Source organism: Crotalus tigris, unplaced genomic scaffold (genome assembly GCF_016545835.1).
Source record: "Crotalus tigris isolate CLP2741 ecotype Arizona unplaced genomic scaffold, ASM1654583v1 scf7180000017685.4511686, whole genome shotgun sequence".
Taxonomy (NCBI): Eukaryota; Metazoa; Chordata; class Lepidosauria; order Squamata; family Viperidae; genus Crotalus; species Crotalus tigris.
This window is the reverse complement of record NW_024096565.1, coordinates 4,339,713-4,355,354: the sequence shown is the minus strand read 5'-3', so window position 1 is coordinate 4,355,354 and position 15,642 is coordinate 4,339,713. Positions and strand designations below refer to the sequence as shown.

The following is a 15,642-nucleotide window of genomic DNA, read 5'->3' as shown; positions in this document are numbered from 1 at the left end:
CATCTAAAACATTATATTTTATACTGCATGTGAAAGCTCTTTCAAATATTCTCTTAACGTTAATATTCTCTCAGCAGATAGAGGCATCCTCAAATCAAACACAGCATTTGATGATCCTGTCGACACCCCTTCTGTATGCTTCTTGCAAAGGTACATATGCCATGGCCTTTTCTGGGATGCTTTTCAATCTGATCTACAGTTTTGGTCTTCTCCCCTGGCTCTGCTTACGTTCCAAACCCAGAGGATAGCCAGGCGCAGCCAGATGAGACAAAATATTCTTAAGGTATCATTATATTCTTATTTTTGGACTAAATGACAGTCATAAAGATTTAATTAATTTATACTGGTTCAATTAAGCACCATCATTGCATATACCCAAATTGAAAACCAATAACACTAACTACTATTAAATAAGGTATATTTAACTGTTCTTATTCTAGAAATTGTAGTTCAAGAATTTCCCAATTTGATCTGTATATGATGCTGAGTTTAACTGGGGAGTTCGTGTAAACAATTGCCAGGAAGTTTTGTGTCCACTGCAAGTTCTGAAATCAAATCTTTCAGACAGGACAAATCATTTTGGATAACTCCATTATGTAACAGATTACTGTATGCAGATTCAGAAAAATCACTTGTGTTTCATCTGCATTTAATTACCTTTGATTTAAGAAGAAGACAAGATGGAGCAAGTCAGGATAATATTCAGCTGCAAAATCTGGCAGTTTGTACAGCTTAAACATATCTGCAGAAAAGTATTTCATAGAACAGTTGACTAAGCTTGAATCTCTGCCAGCAAGAAATTTTTCTTTTACATTCTCAAGTCAAATCCTGTTTCTTTTTAAAGTAGTAGTGTATACACATTGGCTGTTATGTATCATCTCCAAACAGTAAGTTATAATTGACTCAGAATAGAGATATTATGTTATATTTTCTATTTTTAAAATCAGGTAAGTATTAATAAATGGTCGTTTTTTCAGTTAATGGTGTGTAGTCAGTTCTTAACCTCCAACTGTAGTAACATATAAACTGAACCACACTTTCTACACTTACTTTCTTAATCTCCAATATTTTAGCTAATACCAATAGTGTTCATTATATAATTGAACAAAGGCATAGAAATTCTGTCACTGCTCCAGGGACCAACATTTTTCATTAATTCTTCCCACAACAGTGTTCAGGACAAAGTCTGGAGCGACTTGCAGTTTAGCAGTGTCTTGTGATTAAGTGTTTTGGCTGAGGTGTGATCTAGGTCCTAAATATAACAATCTGGTCTGACTACTATCCTAAGGAAAGGTGGCTGTAAAATCCTTCTCCTTGTACCAAAGTGATGGAAGAAAAAACTTACTTCCCACTGCTCAAGCCTTTTCACCAGATGGTGTCAGTTTGCCATATGCAATTCTTTTTTCACAGCTTAGCTTTAGTCCCAGAATGATTTTATGTTTGTTCCCTATAAAGAAGCCGCAGCAAGATAATACATTTCTTTTACTTAGAGAACAGAGAAACAAGACCAATCCTAAGTGGTTCATCTGCCTCAGATACAGAAGAGAAATGGATTTTCTAGATTTATAGTCATACCTTTCCTCCATGAGCACAAAAGCTTCACAGAGCCTAAGAAAGGGTGAGAGTATCACTGCAGTTTCAAAAACATTTCATCTGAGTCAGAAATAAATCAGGTCATTTGCCAGATAGAGAGAACATCATGAATTCATGCTGTCTGGAGCTGTTTTTGGAAGAGTAGAAAGCAATCTTGGAAATGACTACAGTTTAACAGAGTGAAAGTTTTGTTTTAGTTCTAATGGATCCATCCAATTTACTTTTTATACATATTTTTATTTTTTTATTGTTTAGACTTGGGAAAGTATTTTCTGATTTTTTTTTTACAACAAACCTTTCTGAGAATTGTTTCCTTCTTAATTTCTATAAACCGGTGAAGCAGGAAAATTACTGCAAAGCATACCCAAAGATATGGTTCAATTGCCTTTGCAATAACTGTGTCTTAATACCTTTGGCATAAAGAAGCCTATGAGACTAATTACCTGAGGTTAGAGAATCAGCACAGCATGAAAAAAGTGAATAGAACTCTATGCAAAATGTTCAGAAAAAGCTGTGAATCAAAATTCCAACATTAAGTAATCTGTAATCTGTACTGAATATTTCTACAGTCTGTAGTTTCAGTAGTTTCAATGGTTTGAAGACAGCAGAAATTCTATATAGCTCAAACTACAAAGGGTAATTCTTTTCTTTAGTCCACAAATATCTTTGTACATTTTTGCTGTGGTAACTTCTTTGATTCTTGACAACTTAAGTATACCAAAACAAATCTTCTTCCTGAAAGTCAGGATTTTTAAATGAAACATTTGATTTCTGCTGTCAAGCAAACTTGAAATGTGAATGTAACTTATTTATTCAGATCAGTTGTACTTAGTTTTGAAATGACAGAGTAGCAGTAAATCAGAGTAAACATGCAGAAGAGCTATTTCTGAGACTTACAAAAAAGCCAACAAACCAATTACAATCACAGTTACGTGCCTAAGAAATGTAACTGAAGATCTGGAGGTTCTATTCCACCTAATCTCACATTGGCGTCCAGATCATAATGCCACAACTTCAAAGGTTCTCTTTTGACGCTTGGGCAAGTTTCTTAGCAGTTTTTTTTTTCAAACACAACTTAATTTTCAACACATTTTCTTTAACCATGTGATAGTGGGTCAGCTAATGGCAACAAAAGGAGAGTAATTTCACATAGTACACAATAATTCAACTAATAGTAATGATGAAAATTTGATTTGAATGGTTTTATGAAACTGGAATTTTTCATCTTGTTGCTTCTTTAACTAAAGTATTACAGCAATTTACTCTTGTTCAGCATCTTCAGGAAATCTTATTTTAAACTCTGTGGAACACTGTAGAGAGAATTAATGGACTTCATTTGGACTTTGGAAACAGCTGCTAAGTTGTCAGCCATGTCTATTCCTAAGAAAATTGCAAGTAAAGAACCCGAATGACTAGGAAAAAATGGGAGATAATTCTACTGTGGTTGAGTCCAAACACTGCTCTAATTGTGATTTCAGTGGCTGGATTCATACAGTGCTAAACCATAAACTGTGGTTCCAATCAAACAAATGCCATTATATCTTATGATCCCAAATACATTTTCCATATAGATATACCAGTAAGGGGAGAAACTATGAACCAGTGAAAAAAGATCAGTGCAATTCAGGAAAAGCAATAGCTGTAAACATTTCAGTGCCTTTATCTGTGAATAAGCCTAAATGTTACTCAATAAGCTATCAATATTTAGTCTTTCCAACAAATATTCAATCCAAGTAACCCTTGACATTTTTCATATAGAACATATCGGTATGTCCATTACTATTTCTTGCTTACTATGAGGCAAATCCCACTGATATCAGTGGAACTAATTTCCAAATAGAACCTGTTAAGACCATGGTGATGTTTAGCATTTGTGACACCTAGAAACCAACAAACCTTTAATCTCTGGTTACAAAATTATTCTTAGAGATTTATTTGCTCATTAGTTACTCAATGTTCAATCATTATTAGAGCTGTGAATGCTCAAGAGGATAAAACAAGAGCAGATTTAGCAAGTTAATAGGAAATCTAAACTTGCAAGAATTGTTATTCTGTAATGTATATCTATAGGAATATGTGTGTGAAATTAGTGAGTTTGTAACTAATAATATGTGATTGTATATTTCACAGAATAATTCAATATGTATATTTTAGAAAAATTCAAGTGAATATACCTGTTAAAATGAACATGGGAGATGTTTATCATGTCTTCCCAATGACTTCATGAGGTGATCTTTGAACTTCTGAGCAGCTGAAATGCCCATAAATACCTCCACAACTGAGATAACAGAGCTTTCATATCTATCAGCTGAAACTAATGACCCTAAATGTTTAAATAATTGTTTCATTGTTCCTCTAATTGGGTGCTGTGGGGGTTAAAATAAAATATTCCTGCTCCAGTTTTATATGTTTTACAGTTATGCCATATTAGCCTCTGCATATGAGTCTAGGTAGGACAATTGATCATGATGACATTTTTGCACCCACTTCACCTCCCCCCATCACAGCTGACCTACAACAGGCATTCATTCTCAGCTGGCCCTCTGCCAGCACTCCATCCCCACCACTGGTCCCCGATCCTTACCCTCCTCCCCGCCACATGATCATGGCCGATTTGCCAAGGGAGACTTACTCATGTCCTAGTCACTTCCAGATTATATTGCAATGCACTCTGCAGGGACATGCCCTTGAAGAGTATCTGGAAGCTTCAGCTGGTACAGAATGCAGTGGTGCAGCCAGTTATGTGTGGTCCTAAAAGAGCACATGTAACATAACTGCTCCACAAGCTGAATTGATTACCAGTTTTCTTCCAAGTCCAACTCAAGGTGCTGATCTGACCTTTAAAGTCCTTCATGCCATGGGACCAGGTTCTCTCTTCACCTAGGATTTGTATCTGTTTTTATAATATTTACTTTTTAATACTGTTTTTTGTATTTTTATCATTGTGGTTTATATATATGGTTTTATTCATTTGTTCTGCATCACCCAGAGTTGCCTTTGATGAAATGGGCAGCTATATAAATTTGATAGATCAATCAATCAATTCTGATCAGCACCTGTTTTTTTTCCAGTAACTATATTCCTGAAACTGTTTAGCCTTCGTAGCTGCATTCAAAGCTTCTGTGCTCAAAGTAGGCAAATAATGAATGTTCAACATTGCGCGTAATACACTTGTGCTTCATTGTTTGATGGGGGAAAGAGAAACCAGTCAATATTACATATATAAGTTATATTTAATAATAGATATAAAGAAGCAATAAAATAGTGTTCTTTTGTGAAAACAGTGTGGCCAGCATTTTTAATCAAACTTTGGTAGTTTGTGAATAAATGAACTATGAAGCTAGCAATGAAAAAGTCAGCTTTTCTTCTTTGCCCTTTGCATTGACCATAAAATATGTTATGTTGGAATCTTATTTATTATTAATTGGAAACACATACAACCTTTCAACAAATTAAGTTAAGCAAATGGATTTCATAAGACTGCATTTCTTTATTTCCTAAAAATACCTGGTGTTGGAAAGAATGAAAAGAAATGCATGGCAAGGAGGGATGGACAGAAATATCTGAAATCAGATTAGTAAATTGAATTCATAAAGAACTACAGCAGGTGTTCCACCTTCGGGGGGAGACGCAAACAAAGATCAACATTTTGAAAAGTGAGGTCTGTCCCTAGGCATGAATTAGGAAACACTAAAGTGTTATTTTTGTTGTGCCATAATACCTGGGGAAGTAGCAGTGGCATGGAAGACAAAGAATGTAGTCAAAAGAACAGTGCTGGAGGTGGTGATGATGTTTAGGGAGATGAACAGTAATGACAATCACTCAGAGTCACCTTGAACCACGAGATGGGCAGTATATAAATTGGATAATTAAATAAATAAAAGGGCAATGAAAGCCGATTGGGGTTAGGAAGCATCTTAACCAATCAACTCAGACCCTGAATTGGGCAAGGTCCCCCTGCTGACACATCACAAACCACAAAGGATAAAGAAAAGAAAGTCAACATGACAACTCAAAAGAAATAGACCCAGCAAATTAGATATCTGGCAGTCAAAAGGGACAAACGATTCACTGGCTCCTTGTGGCAAATTATGTCCTCTTTCCTGAAGCTCTCTTTGCATGCTGTGTTGATTTACTGGCTCACCTGTAAACTGGACATTGACTGCTCTTGGGCCTTCCCTGAACTTATACTTATTTTTCCGGACTCTTGGAAGAGTAAGCTGTCTTGTCTACACTGAAACCGGAAGCTTTAAATCTTCAGTGTGCTTTTATGTAACTTCAGTTAAAGATTTAAGACTGCAATAAATACCTTGAATTTATAGCAGAAGCTGTCTGTGGTATAATTGGCAGCACAGAACAACTGGGATGAATAGTCACTCACATTGATCTTGACTGGTCAATCAGCACTTAAGGGTTCTGGTATTAATCTGAAAATGGGCTTTTTTTTATATTGTCCATGAAGAAAGAAAATAGATCTATTTTCCATCCCTTCTTTTCTTTTTATCATTCATGCAGAACCATAATTGCTGAGCCACTTCCACTGTGTCACAGTAGAATTTGTTGGGTGTTTCCATTTTACATTGGGTGTTTTCCATGTTACATTTAGGCAAGAAAAACCAAATGCATAGGTACAGTATAGGTGGTACCTTGCTCAATAGTAGTAACTGTGAGAGGGATCTCGTGAGCCAGCAGTGTGCTGTAGCTGTCAAAAAAGCCAACACAGTGCTAGGCTGCTTTAACAGAGGGATAGAATCAAGATCATGTGAAGTGTTAATACCACTTTATAATGCCTTGGTAAGGCCATACTTGAAATAATGCATTCAGGTTTGGTCACCACAAAGTAAAAAAGATGCTGAGGCTCTAGAAAGCCTACAGAGAAGAGCAACAAAGATGATCAGAGGACTGGAGGCTAAAACATATAACGAACGGTTGCTGGAATTGGGTATGTGTAGTTTAATGAAGAGAAGGACTAGGGGTGACATGATAACAGTGTTTCAATATCTAAGGGGTTGCCACAAAGAAGAGGGAGTCAAGCTATTTTCCAAAGCACTTGAAGGCAGGACAAGAAGCAATGGATGGAAACTAACCAAAGAGAGAAGCAACCTAGAACGTCATGTGACGTTGCAAGTTTGACACCCTTGGATAAGAAGATCTCCAAAGTTCCTTCCAACTCTATTATTATTATTATTATTATTATCATCATCATCATCATCATCATCACCACCACCACCATTATTTCCAGATTAAATTTCAAGCAATAAATATTATTAACTTATTATTTATTAGATTTATGTGCTGCTGATCTTGTCTAATACACTTAATGCTGAGTGAGCAAATAGTATGCTAATTTAAAATCCCATAAATGGTTTTCCTTATGGAAAAGTATAATAAATCTTATATGCTAAAAGTATAATGAATCTTATATTATATGGTACACTATTTCCTGATGTTATGTAGTCTGGGACATAAATTCCCATAGGCACTACAGTTGCTTTCCCACACTGCTGGCACTATCAAGGTGAAGATGCTGTTTATTTTCTGGAACCATGAACTGAGATGCATTATAGTTCTGATCCAGATAGCATAAACTCCATGAAAATGGTTTTAAAAGATATTTATTGTTCAGGAATTCTAAGCAGAGACTTGCTTTGCAGTAGATACATCTAGTCATATTCATATCTGTCCATTCTCGTAGGTAAAAAGGAACAATGCCCCATCTCAACTAGGCATGATTACGGATGCCAATCGGTGCATGCATGAAGCTTGATAGACAAAGGATTTTACAACCCTGGCACATAGCCAGGACATCCTGTAATAAACTTTAAAGCCCCTCCCACTGACTAGATAAGATATAGGACTGACTAACAACTAGACTACATTTCCCAGAGGCCATCTCTTAGGGGGACAGCGTTTAACCCTTTAAATGTTAAATATTCTAACACAGTTCTCTAAGCTAAACATATGCTCTGGCCAGGGTTACATACTGGTCCAGCACAGTTTAGGTGTACAGAAAGCCTCACTGCTGAAATGTTGTCTCCTGTGAAACTGTTAACTTGTGAGCTGGCAGCCCCCAATATTTCATTTATGTCCCATAACATCTTCTAATTGTATCATCATCCTTAGCAAACTGAGTAGAAATGTAACTAGCAGAGCTGTAGAGATAAACTGCTCCATTTTTTCTTAATTTCCTCCCAAAATGTCTGATATTGTGCAACTGAAATCTTCAGCCATTTGCCTGTCTACATTTTGCTCCCATCCTGACACTTGTAAATCTGGCCCCAAAAGTGCCAGAAAATGGCTTTGCCTCTTAAAAACATCATGGCTCTTTTGGAAACTTTATATGCAATGAGACTTTTGAGGAAGGAAGGGCAAATTGAAGACAACTGCAACAAAATGAAAAGCCTGAAAATAGACTAACTCTTTGTAATTCCTCTCTGGACAAGGAGAGGATTTGAGATTGGCCACAAGTATTCCAGACAGTTGCTCTTCATGAGGAGAGTGCAAGACAGTGGTCTCTGGGAGGGTTAGAGCACTGGGAGATGAGTTTAGCCTTTAAAAGGACACCAGTCTGGCAAACTTCATTTTCTAATCACTTTGGGAAATTGCTTATTAACTGCTTTTCACCTATTAGGATCCTTTAGATCACGGGTATCAAACTTTTTTTGCATTGACAGAGCTGGAGTGGCACAGCATCCGCATGATGCAACTGGCCCACAGGCTGGCAGTTTGACACCCTGCTTTAGATCAACAAATTTCATAACAGGTGAGTTTCCTTCAATCCCTAGCAAAAGATGTTTTAAATACAAGTGTAAGGATTTAATATTTTTTCTGGAATAAACACCAAAGAGTAATTAAAACTTCGATTTTAGAAAGTTATACATGGACTAACGGTGCACATAAATTTGAAATAAGATTTTGGAATTATTATAAAGAATCCTCCTCATGGGAAAATGCTTTTATTTTGAATTCTTAAATAAACAATAAGATCTTTAAAAATTGGACTCTAGAAAGAACTAGAAGAAACTAAAGATTACTATCTAAGGAAAGTAACACTCAATTTACTAATACACAATGAAGCAAGATGTAGAAGATCACTAGGCTGAGCCCTAGTCATCAGTCTCAAGTCCCTTCATGCTCATGAAATATCTCAGTCCAGCCCACCTTGAATTCTGTTGACTGTTATCTTTCACTAATTTGCTTTGACTGTTAATAGTTCAGTTTCTTGTAAAGAGTGTTAGCAAGCAATAAACCTATATTCATTTGAACCGCCTAATTTCCCGATTTCTTGCGCCTGACATAAAACATTGGACATATTGAAGGATATTTTTAAACAATGGCTCCAGAAATTAATTTTAAGAGTGTCTGCCTCTATAGACAGATTTGTTTAAAAGATGCTATGGAAAAGAAACAAGTATTACCTGACCTGATAGAGACTGATTTGAAAGTGGATTTAGAAAGAACAAGCTACAGGAAAGACATGGGAAAAAATGTTATACTGGACATACATAAGAAACTGAGTGATGTCGTAATAATTAAAAAAGATATACAAATAACAAACCAAGAAAATAACCTGGATTTTTTTTTTAATTGGATTTATGCAACAAGCTTATTACTACTCTGAAGAATTTTGTGAGAAGGACCATAGAGCAAATGAAAAGAAATCAAGTTCTATAACATTATTTAAAGAAATTAAAAGATCAAGATTGTTAGAAATAAAAGAAAGGAATATACAGTTGGTTTATTTGATCAAGTTTAAAACAGATATATCCCTGGTACCCCTTAATGGACTTTTGCTGACATCAGGACTAAAATGATGAGGCTTTGTGGATAAGGAATGGGATATGGGAAGAAAGACGAGAGGTAGTGAAGAGAAAGTGATAAGTTACTAAAATTGTTTATACTTGTGATGAGGAGGAAGTCACTTCTTTATATGTTTTTTTCTTTACTATATTTTTATTTTTTTCTTTTCTGATTTTTTCTGTTTTTTCTTTTTTCTGCACCAATTTTTTCTTTTCTTTTTAAAATTTGTATTAGTTTTATTGTTGTAAATTGTAATCTTTAATAGAATCACTATATAAAAAACAGCACATGCCAAATATACATATAGATGCAAAGTTGGAATTAATTATAATTTAAATAGTAATACCAGACATTTCATCATGGGAAATAAGAGCATAAAAAAACCCAGACTGTTTTGAAATGTTAGGTCTTAATAAATATCACCAGTTGTCTCTTACAATTTTTCATCTTTGACTTGAATAAAATAAAATTATACAGTATGTAAGCCTAGTAAAATTGTGCCTTTTCTATGTATCTTTACTCAGTAGTAAGTTTGGCTGAGAACTGGACCATGGATGTAGCTAAAGAGCTTTTTTCATTTCTTCAGTAATTCTTATTGTAGAATCTATTTTGTCTTTTAGGCTTCATAATAACCTAACTACATTTTACAACTTTATCCACAGGAAAGTTTTCTATTAGATCTTGAAAAGCTGGCATCAACATGCAAAAATTGCAGAAAAATAGATGTTCATGTTATTTCCTTGGACAGAAATAATAGTGGATAATTAGAAATACAGCCATAAGCAATGAGGGAAGAAAATATAGGTTATCTTAAGTGAAACAAGCTTACTCATCTAAGGCAGCTTACTTTAAATAATTGGATAATGTATTTATAGGTTTTGATTTGAAAGAAAGCCCAGATTTCTGCCCCAATTTCAATTAACACAATTCTAAGTAGAAGTTATATGATTTTCAAACAGAGTGATTTTCAAACATTGAGCAATCAACTCAGAATGCTTCCTTAGAAACATAAAGGAGACAAGTATTATATCTGACTGGCTTTAATGAAATTTTATTATTGTTGAGTCCTCAGCTTAATGGCAATAAATCACAGAGCATCTCGTAGTGTCAATAAGCCTTTATTGTTGTTTCTTCAGCTCCGTTTCAGCTCTGAGGCATGCAGGCCTCTCTGCCTCTCTTAAGAACGCTTCCCCGGACCAAATGGCAACATTTGGCACGCTCTGTGCCTCGCGCATACGCGCGAAGCCGGTGCCAGCCAGTATGGTCCCGGGTAGCTTGCAACTGCCCAGGACCGTTGCAACGTCCCGAGCCTGCCTTTGCAGGCTCAGGACACAACATTCCTTCCCCCCCCCCGGCTAAGACTAATAAACTATATGAATAGTTACACGCGACCTCAACACGAGCGTGGTGTGCCAACCCATGCTCCAATGGTACCGGGCTATTATTCTGGGGATTAATACCCAATGCCCGTATTTCCATTGTTCCCAACAACAGACACCCTCTCACTGTTTCTGCTTTGCCAGCAGAGTTACAAAGTCTTCAAGGTACTTAGGAGATCTCTTAACTCTTTGTGATCTCCTTAGACCCTGATAATCCCCAATTTCATTTTGCCCAGAGAGTGACATGAAGTTGCCCCCTTTTTTGGACCCTGGTGGTCCCCACGGACCGTGCCCCGATGCCTGGTCTGCTTGCTTGCCCACTGGGCTCGTCAGACCAGGACTTTGTTCTCCCAATAACCTGGTTGACCTGCCTAGTTGCAGACTCTCTGGCCCCTTTATACAACTGCCACTGTTAGGCAACTCTGTAGTGCCTCCCAGGCCCACACTGGACTTATCAAGGGGCTGCATTCCTTCGCTCCCCAGTCCCATAACGGGACTGTCTGGGGCTTCAGTGTCTCCCCAAAACTCAGTTGCCCCCTCCCATCTGTGCCGGAGGTGTCAGAATTGGGATGTGCCTCTCCGGCCACCTCCCTGTGTGAATACCTCCTTCTGGAAACAGTAGCAGTACTAGGCCAACTCGACTGGTTGTGTGCCAGCTCTCTTGCAATGTTTGAGTTATTAGGATACTAACGGTTATTCTCCCTGACTGGAGTGCTGAATGGTATTGGTGAATGATGAGTATGCCCCTGGGTGACTCCCTGGCTGGAGTAGGCACTGGTGCCTGTGTGTTTAATATTTCCCATGGATTCCTGTTTGGAACACTTGCGGAATCCTGGAATAGGCCATCTGTGGCCTCTCTGTTGGGGCCCGGCTGCTGCCAACACCCATCCCTTTGCCCATGGAGGTCCCCCTCTCCCCCTGGAAAAGGCCCAGGAGTTTCTGAGGGTGAGTCCAGTCTTGTACGCTGGTCCAGCTGGTCGATATGCCGCCGAAGGACACGACCGTCATCCAACAAGACCTCGTACGACAAGGGATCGGTAACCTTGCATACTACAGCAGGAACCCACAAGTGACCGGGTCCATACCGGGGCACCCACTTGCAGATACCTCAGTGCCCTGGGTTGTGTAGCCTTAGGAGGCAGTCTGTCTGGATGCAACCGGTCAAGTTCAGTAGTCAGTTTGCGCCCCCAGCGAAGTTCAGCTGGGCTTTTCCCAGTAGAAGTTGAAGGTGTGGTGCGATACGCAAGAAGAAAGTCTGCCAACCTGTGGTGCCAGTCTCCATAGGTCGGTTTCTTTAAAGCATCCTTGGTGATGCGGACCATCCATTCAGCCATACCGTTGGTGGAAGGGTGGAATGGTGCAGAGGTGGCATGACGAATCATGTTGGCCTGTAAGAAAGCTTGGAATTCGGAAGAGGTGAATTGAGGGCCATTGTCAGACACCAACACATCCGGAAGCCCACGTGCAGCAAAAATCCCCCTCAGTACTTGAATGGTCCTGGCAGTGGTGGTTGAAGATACAGGTACAACCTCAAGCCACTTTGAATAGCTATCAACTAGGACCAAGAAGAATTGACCCTGAAAGGGCCCAGCGTAATCGATATGCACCCTAGACCAAGGTGACTGTGTTTCCTCCCATCTATGCACAGGAGCCTGGGGCATTTCTGGGCGTGAGCGCTGACAAAGGTGGCATGCGTGTACCTTAGCCTCAATTTCCTTGTCTAACCCAGGCTACCACAAATGGCTGCGCGCAAGCGCCTTCATTCTTACAATGCCAGGATGGCCCTCATGAAGGGAACCTAAGACTCTAGACCTCATTGAGATAGGAATAACAACTCTGCTGCCCCACAGCAGGCAACCCTGAAAAGTGGATAACTCATGTTTCTTAAGCCAGAAACTCTGAAACTCAGTACCTGGACAACTCTCTGGCCATCCAGACATAACCCAGGATAAGACACGAGAGAGTGTGAAATCTGTGACCGATTCAGCAGCCACATCCCTGGCATTTAAAGGTGACTCAGGCAACGCCTGAATGGAAAGGATGTTGATGGCAGGGGCAGGATCAGCCTCCACTACCTGTAAGGATAATCTACTGAGGCCATCAGCATGGCCCATTTCTTTACCAGGTTTGTGAATTAAGGAAAAGTCATAGGCTGACAGGAAGATGGACCATCTCAGCATCCTAGGGGAGATGCTATGGGGGGTTTGTTCGTTTGTGGTAAACAACCCCAACAAAGGCTTATGGTCAGTGTAGACCGTGAAATGCCTGCCATATAAAAAATCATGGAATTTTTTAATTCCAGCAACAACAGCTAAGGCCTCCCTGTCTATCTGGGCGTAGTTTCGCTTTGCAGAAGACAAGGTTCTGGAGTAATACGCAACAGGAACCTGAGTTCCATCAGGTCTAAGGTGGCTAAGTACTGCTCCCACCCCATAAGGGGAGGCATCACAACCGATGCACACAGGGAGAGTTTCATTAAAATGTGCAAGCACATTATTGGATGTGAGTAAGGCCTTAACCTCATTGAAGCTTGCTTCATGTGCTTGTGACCACTGCCACACTGCCTGTTTGTCCAGAAGCCTATGAAGTGGTTCAGCTACATTAGCTTTGTTAGGAATGAATGCATTATAGAAATTCAAGAGGCCCAGAAAAGCTTGTAGTTCAGCTTTGGACTTAGGCCTAGGAGCTTGCATGATAGCTTTTAATTTGGACTCAGCAGGATGAATCCCATTGGCATCTATTTTGAATCCCAGGAAATCTGTAGAAGGTACCCCAATTTTACACTTGTCTTTTTTTAGCTTGAGGCCTGTTTTCCGGAACCGCAGCAGGACAGCCCTCAATCTCTCAGCTAAATTTTGAGTGGAGTCTCCAGCTATTAAGACATCATCAAAATAGGGGCAAACCCCTGGTATACCCCTCAAGGTATTTTCCATTACGCTTTGGAAAATTCCAGGAGCCACATTTACTCCAAATTGTAGTCTTTTGACTTTGAATGCCCCCCTGTGTGTTACAATGGTTTGTGCTACAGCAGCAGCTTCATCAACAGGTAACTGTTGATAAGCCTGTGCTAAATCTAGCTTTGCAAAAACACGCCCCCCCTTGAGGGAAGCCAGAATATGGCTGACTACAGGTACAGGATAGGCATGTTGTTGCAATGCCTTATTTAGGGTGCATTTGTAATCTGCACAAATGCGAATGTCCCCATTAGCCTTAAGAGGCGTGACTATGGGAGTTTCCCAAGGACTGGAGTCAACAGGTTCTAAGACTCCTTGCTGAATCAATTTGTCCAATTCTGCATCAATTTTTCCTTTTAAAGCAAAAGGTACTCTCCTTGCTTTTACTCTGATAGGAGTGACAGTGGGGTTCAATTTTAAGGAAACTGGAGGCCTTTTGTATGTACCCAGCTGTGGGCTGAAGACATCTGCAAATTCTTTGCAGACTTCTTGTAGACCTACTGTTTGCAAGCTATTGAGCCCTGTAACTTGTATTCCCAAGGCTCAAACCAATCAAGTCCTATGAGACTCGTGCGCTCACCCCCAACTATCAATACATCTAATGGACCTTCAAAATCCTTATATTGTACGTTAAGGGTGGCCTCCCCCTTAACACACACTTTGGAGTTTTGAAAGTCTGTTAGAACTATATTGGATGGCCTAAGCTTGGCCTGGAACCCACTGCTAGAGCAAATCTTTCTGAATGTGTGAATGGAAATAATTGAAAGTGCAGACCCAGTGTCTAGTTCCATGACCAATGGAACTCCTTGCAACTTCACTTTAAGTGACAGTTTCTTTTTGAGTGGCTTGTGTGTGCCTGTCCTATAAATGCTTCTTCGTGAAGCACAGAAACCCACCCTGTTTTGACTGGGGACCCTGGTACCTTTCAGGCGCAATTCTTCTCGGGGTTGTACCTTCTGACGGCCCAGACACACAGCTGCTATGTGGCCTTGCTTCCCACATGCTCTACAGATTGCAGAACGGAACCTGCAGTCGGTCCTCTTGTGGCGACCTCCACACCCGAAGCACTTGGGTACAGCTGAAGACTTTTCTTTGCCTTCCTTCTGCTTCCTTTCTTTGGCTGGGTAGAGATGATCCACCTCTTCTTCAGGATCCTCTTCCGAGCTCTCCTGGACTCCCTCATGGTGCACGGAAACAGCTTCTGGAGTATTTCTGATAGACCTCATATTCTTGATTGCCCCACCTACTGCCTCTTCTGCAGTAACCTCTCTCAAGGCATCTTGGAACTATATGTCTTCCTTTGCAAAAAGTCTCTGCTGCAAGTCTCTGTTTCTAAGCCCACATACAAATCTGTCTCTCAGCCTTTCTTCTAAGTCTTTAAACTCACAAGGCTTAGCTGCTCTTCTCAAAGCTGCAATGTATTCTTTAGCTGATTCACCAGCTCGTTGATCCCTCTGTTCAAAAGTATGTCGCCATGCAATAACAGACAACTTGGGCTGAAAATGTTCTTTTAGTAATTTTTTAAAATCTGTGTAGGTAACAGATTCAAGAGGCGCAGGGGCTGCCAAATTTTCAGCAATTTCAAATGCATCTTGACCACAAACACAGAGCAAAGTAGCGGCCTTTAAGCCATCTTCTCTTACTTGGTTTACTTTCAAGTAGTTTTCTACTCTGGCCACATAAGACTCCCATTTTTGTGGGTGCGTGACATCAAATTCAGAGAGCCTTCCTATCTTTGCCATTTTCTCTTTTGTAAGGAAAGGGTCTATCAGCCAGCTTACCTCCAACAACACTGTATTGACAGGCAGTGAAGTGCTGAATTTAACGCCGTCTTCCTAGCTGTTCTCCGGACTCCTGGGTAAGCTTACAATTCTTTTAATTGATTGTAAGGCATCCCACCTTCGTCGCCAGTGTTG

The 15,642-nt window shown here is 39.5% G+C and overlaps 1 protein-coding gene across 5 annotated transcripts in view; it reads left to right on the top strand.

Moving 5' to 3' along the window:
- UBAC2 (UBA domain containing 2) overlaps positions 1 to 15,642 on the top strand; it is a 129,112-nt gene that overhangs the window by 6,828 nt on the left and 106,642 nt on the right. For 3 of the 5 annotated variants that reach the window (XM_039337789.1, XM_039337784.1, XM_039337786.1), the window contains exons 2-3: positions 75 to 150; positions 8,268 to 8,356. In XM_039337789.1, coding sequence (XP_039193723.1) covers positions 75 to 150; positions 8,268 to 8,356 — 165 coding nt within the window. The remainder of the gene's footprint in view (positions 1 to 74; positions 151 to 8,267; positions 8,357 to 15,642) is intronic. The other 2 variants (XM_039337785.1, XM_039337788.1) reach the window with 1 other exon arrangement.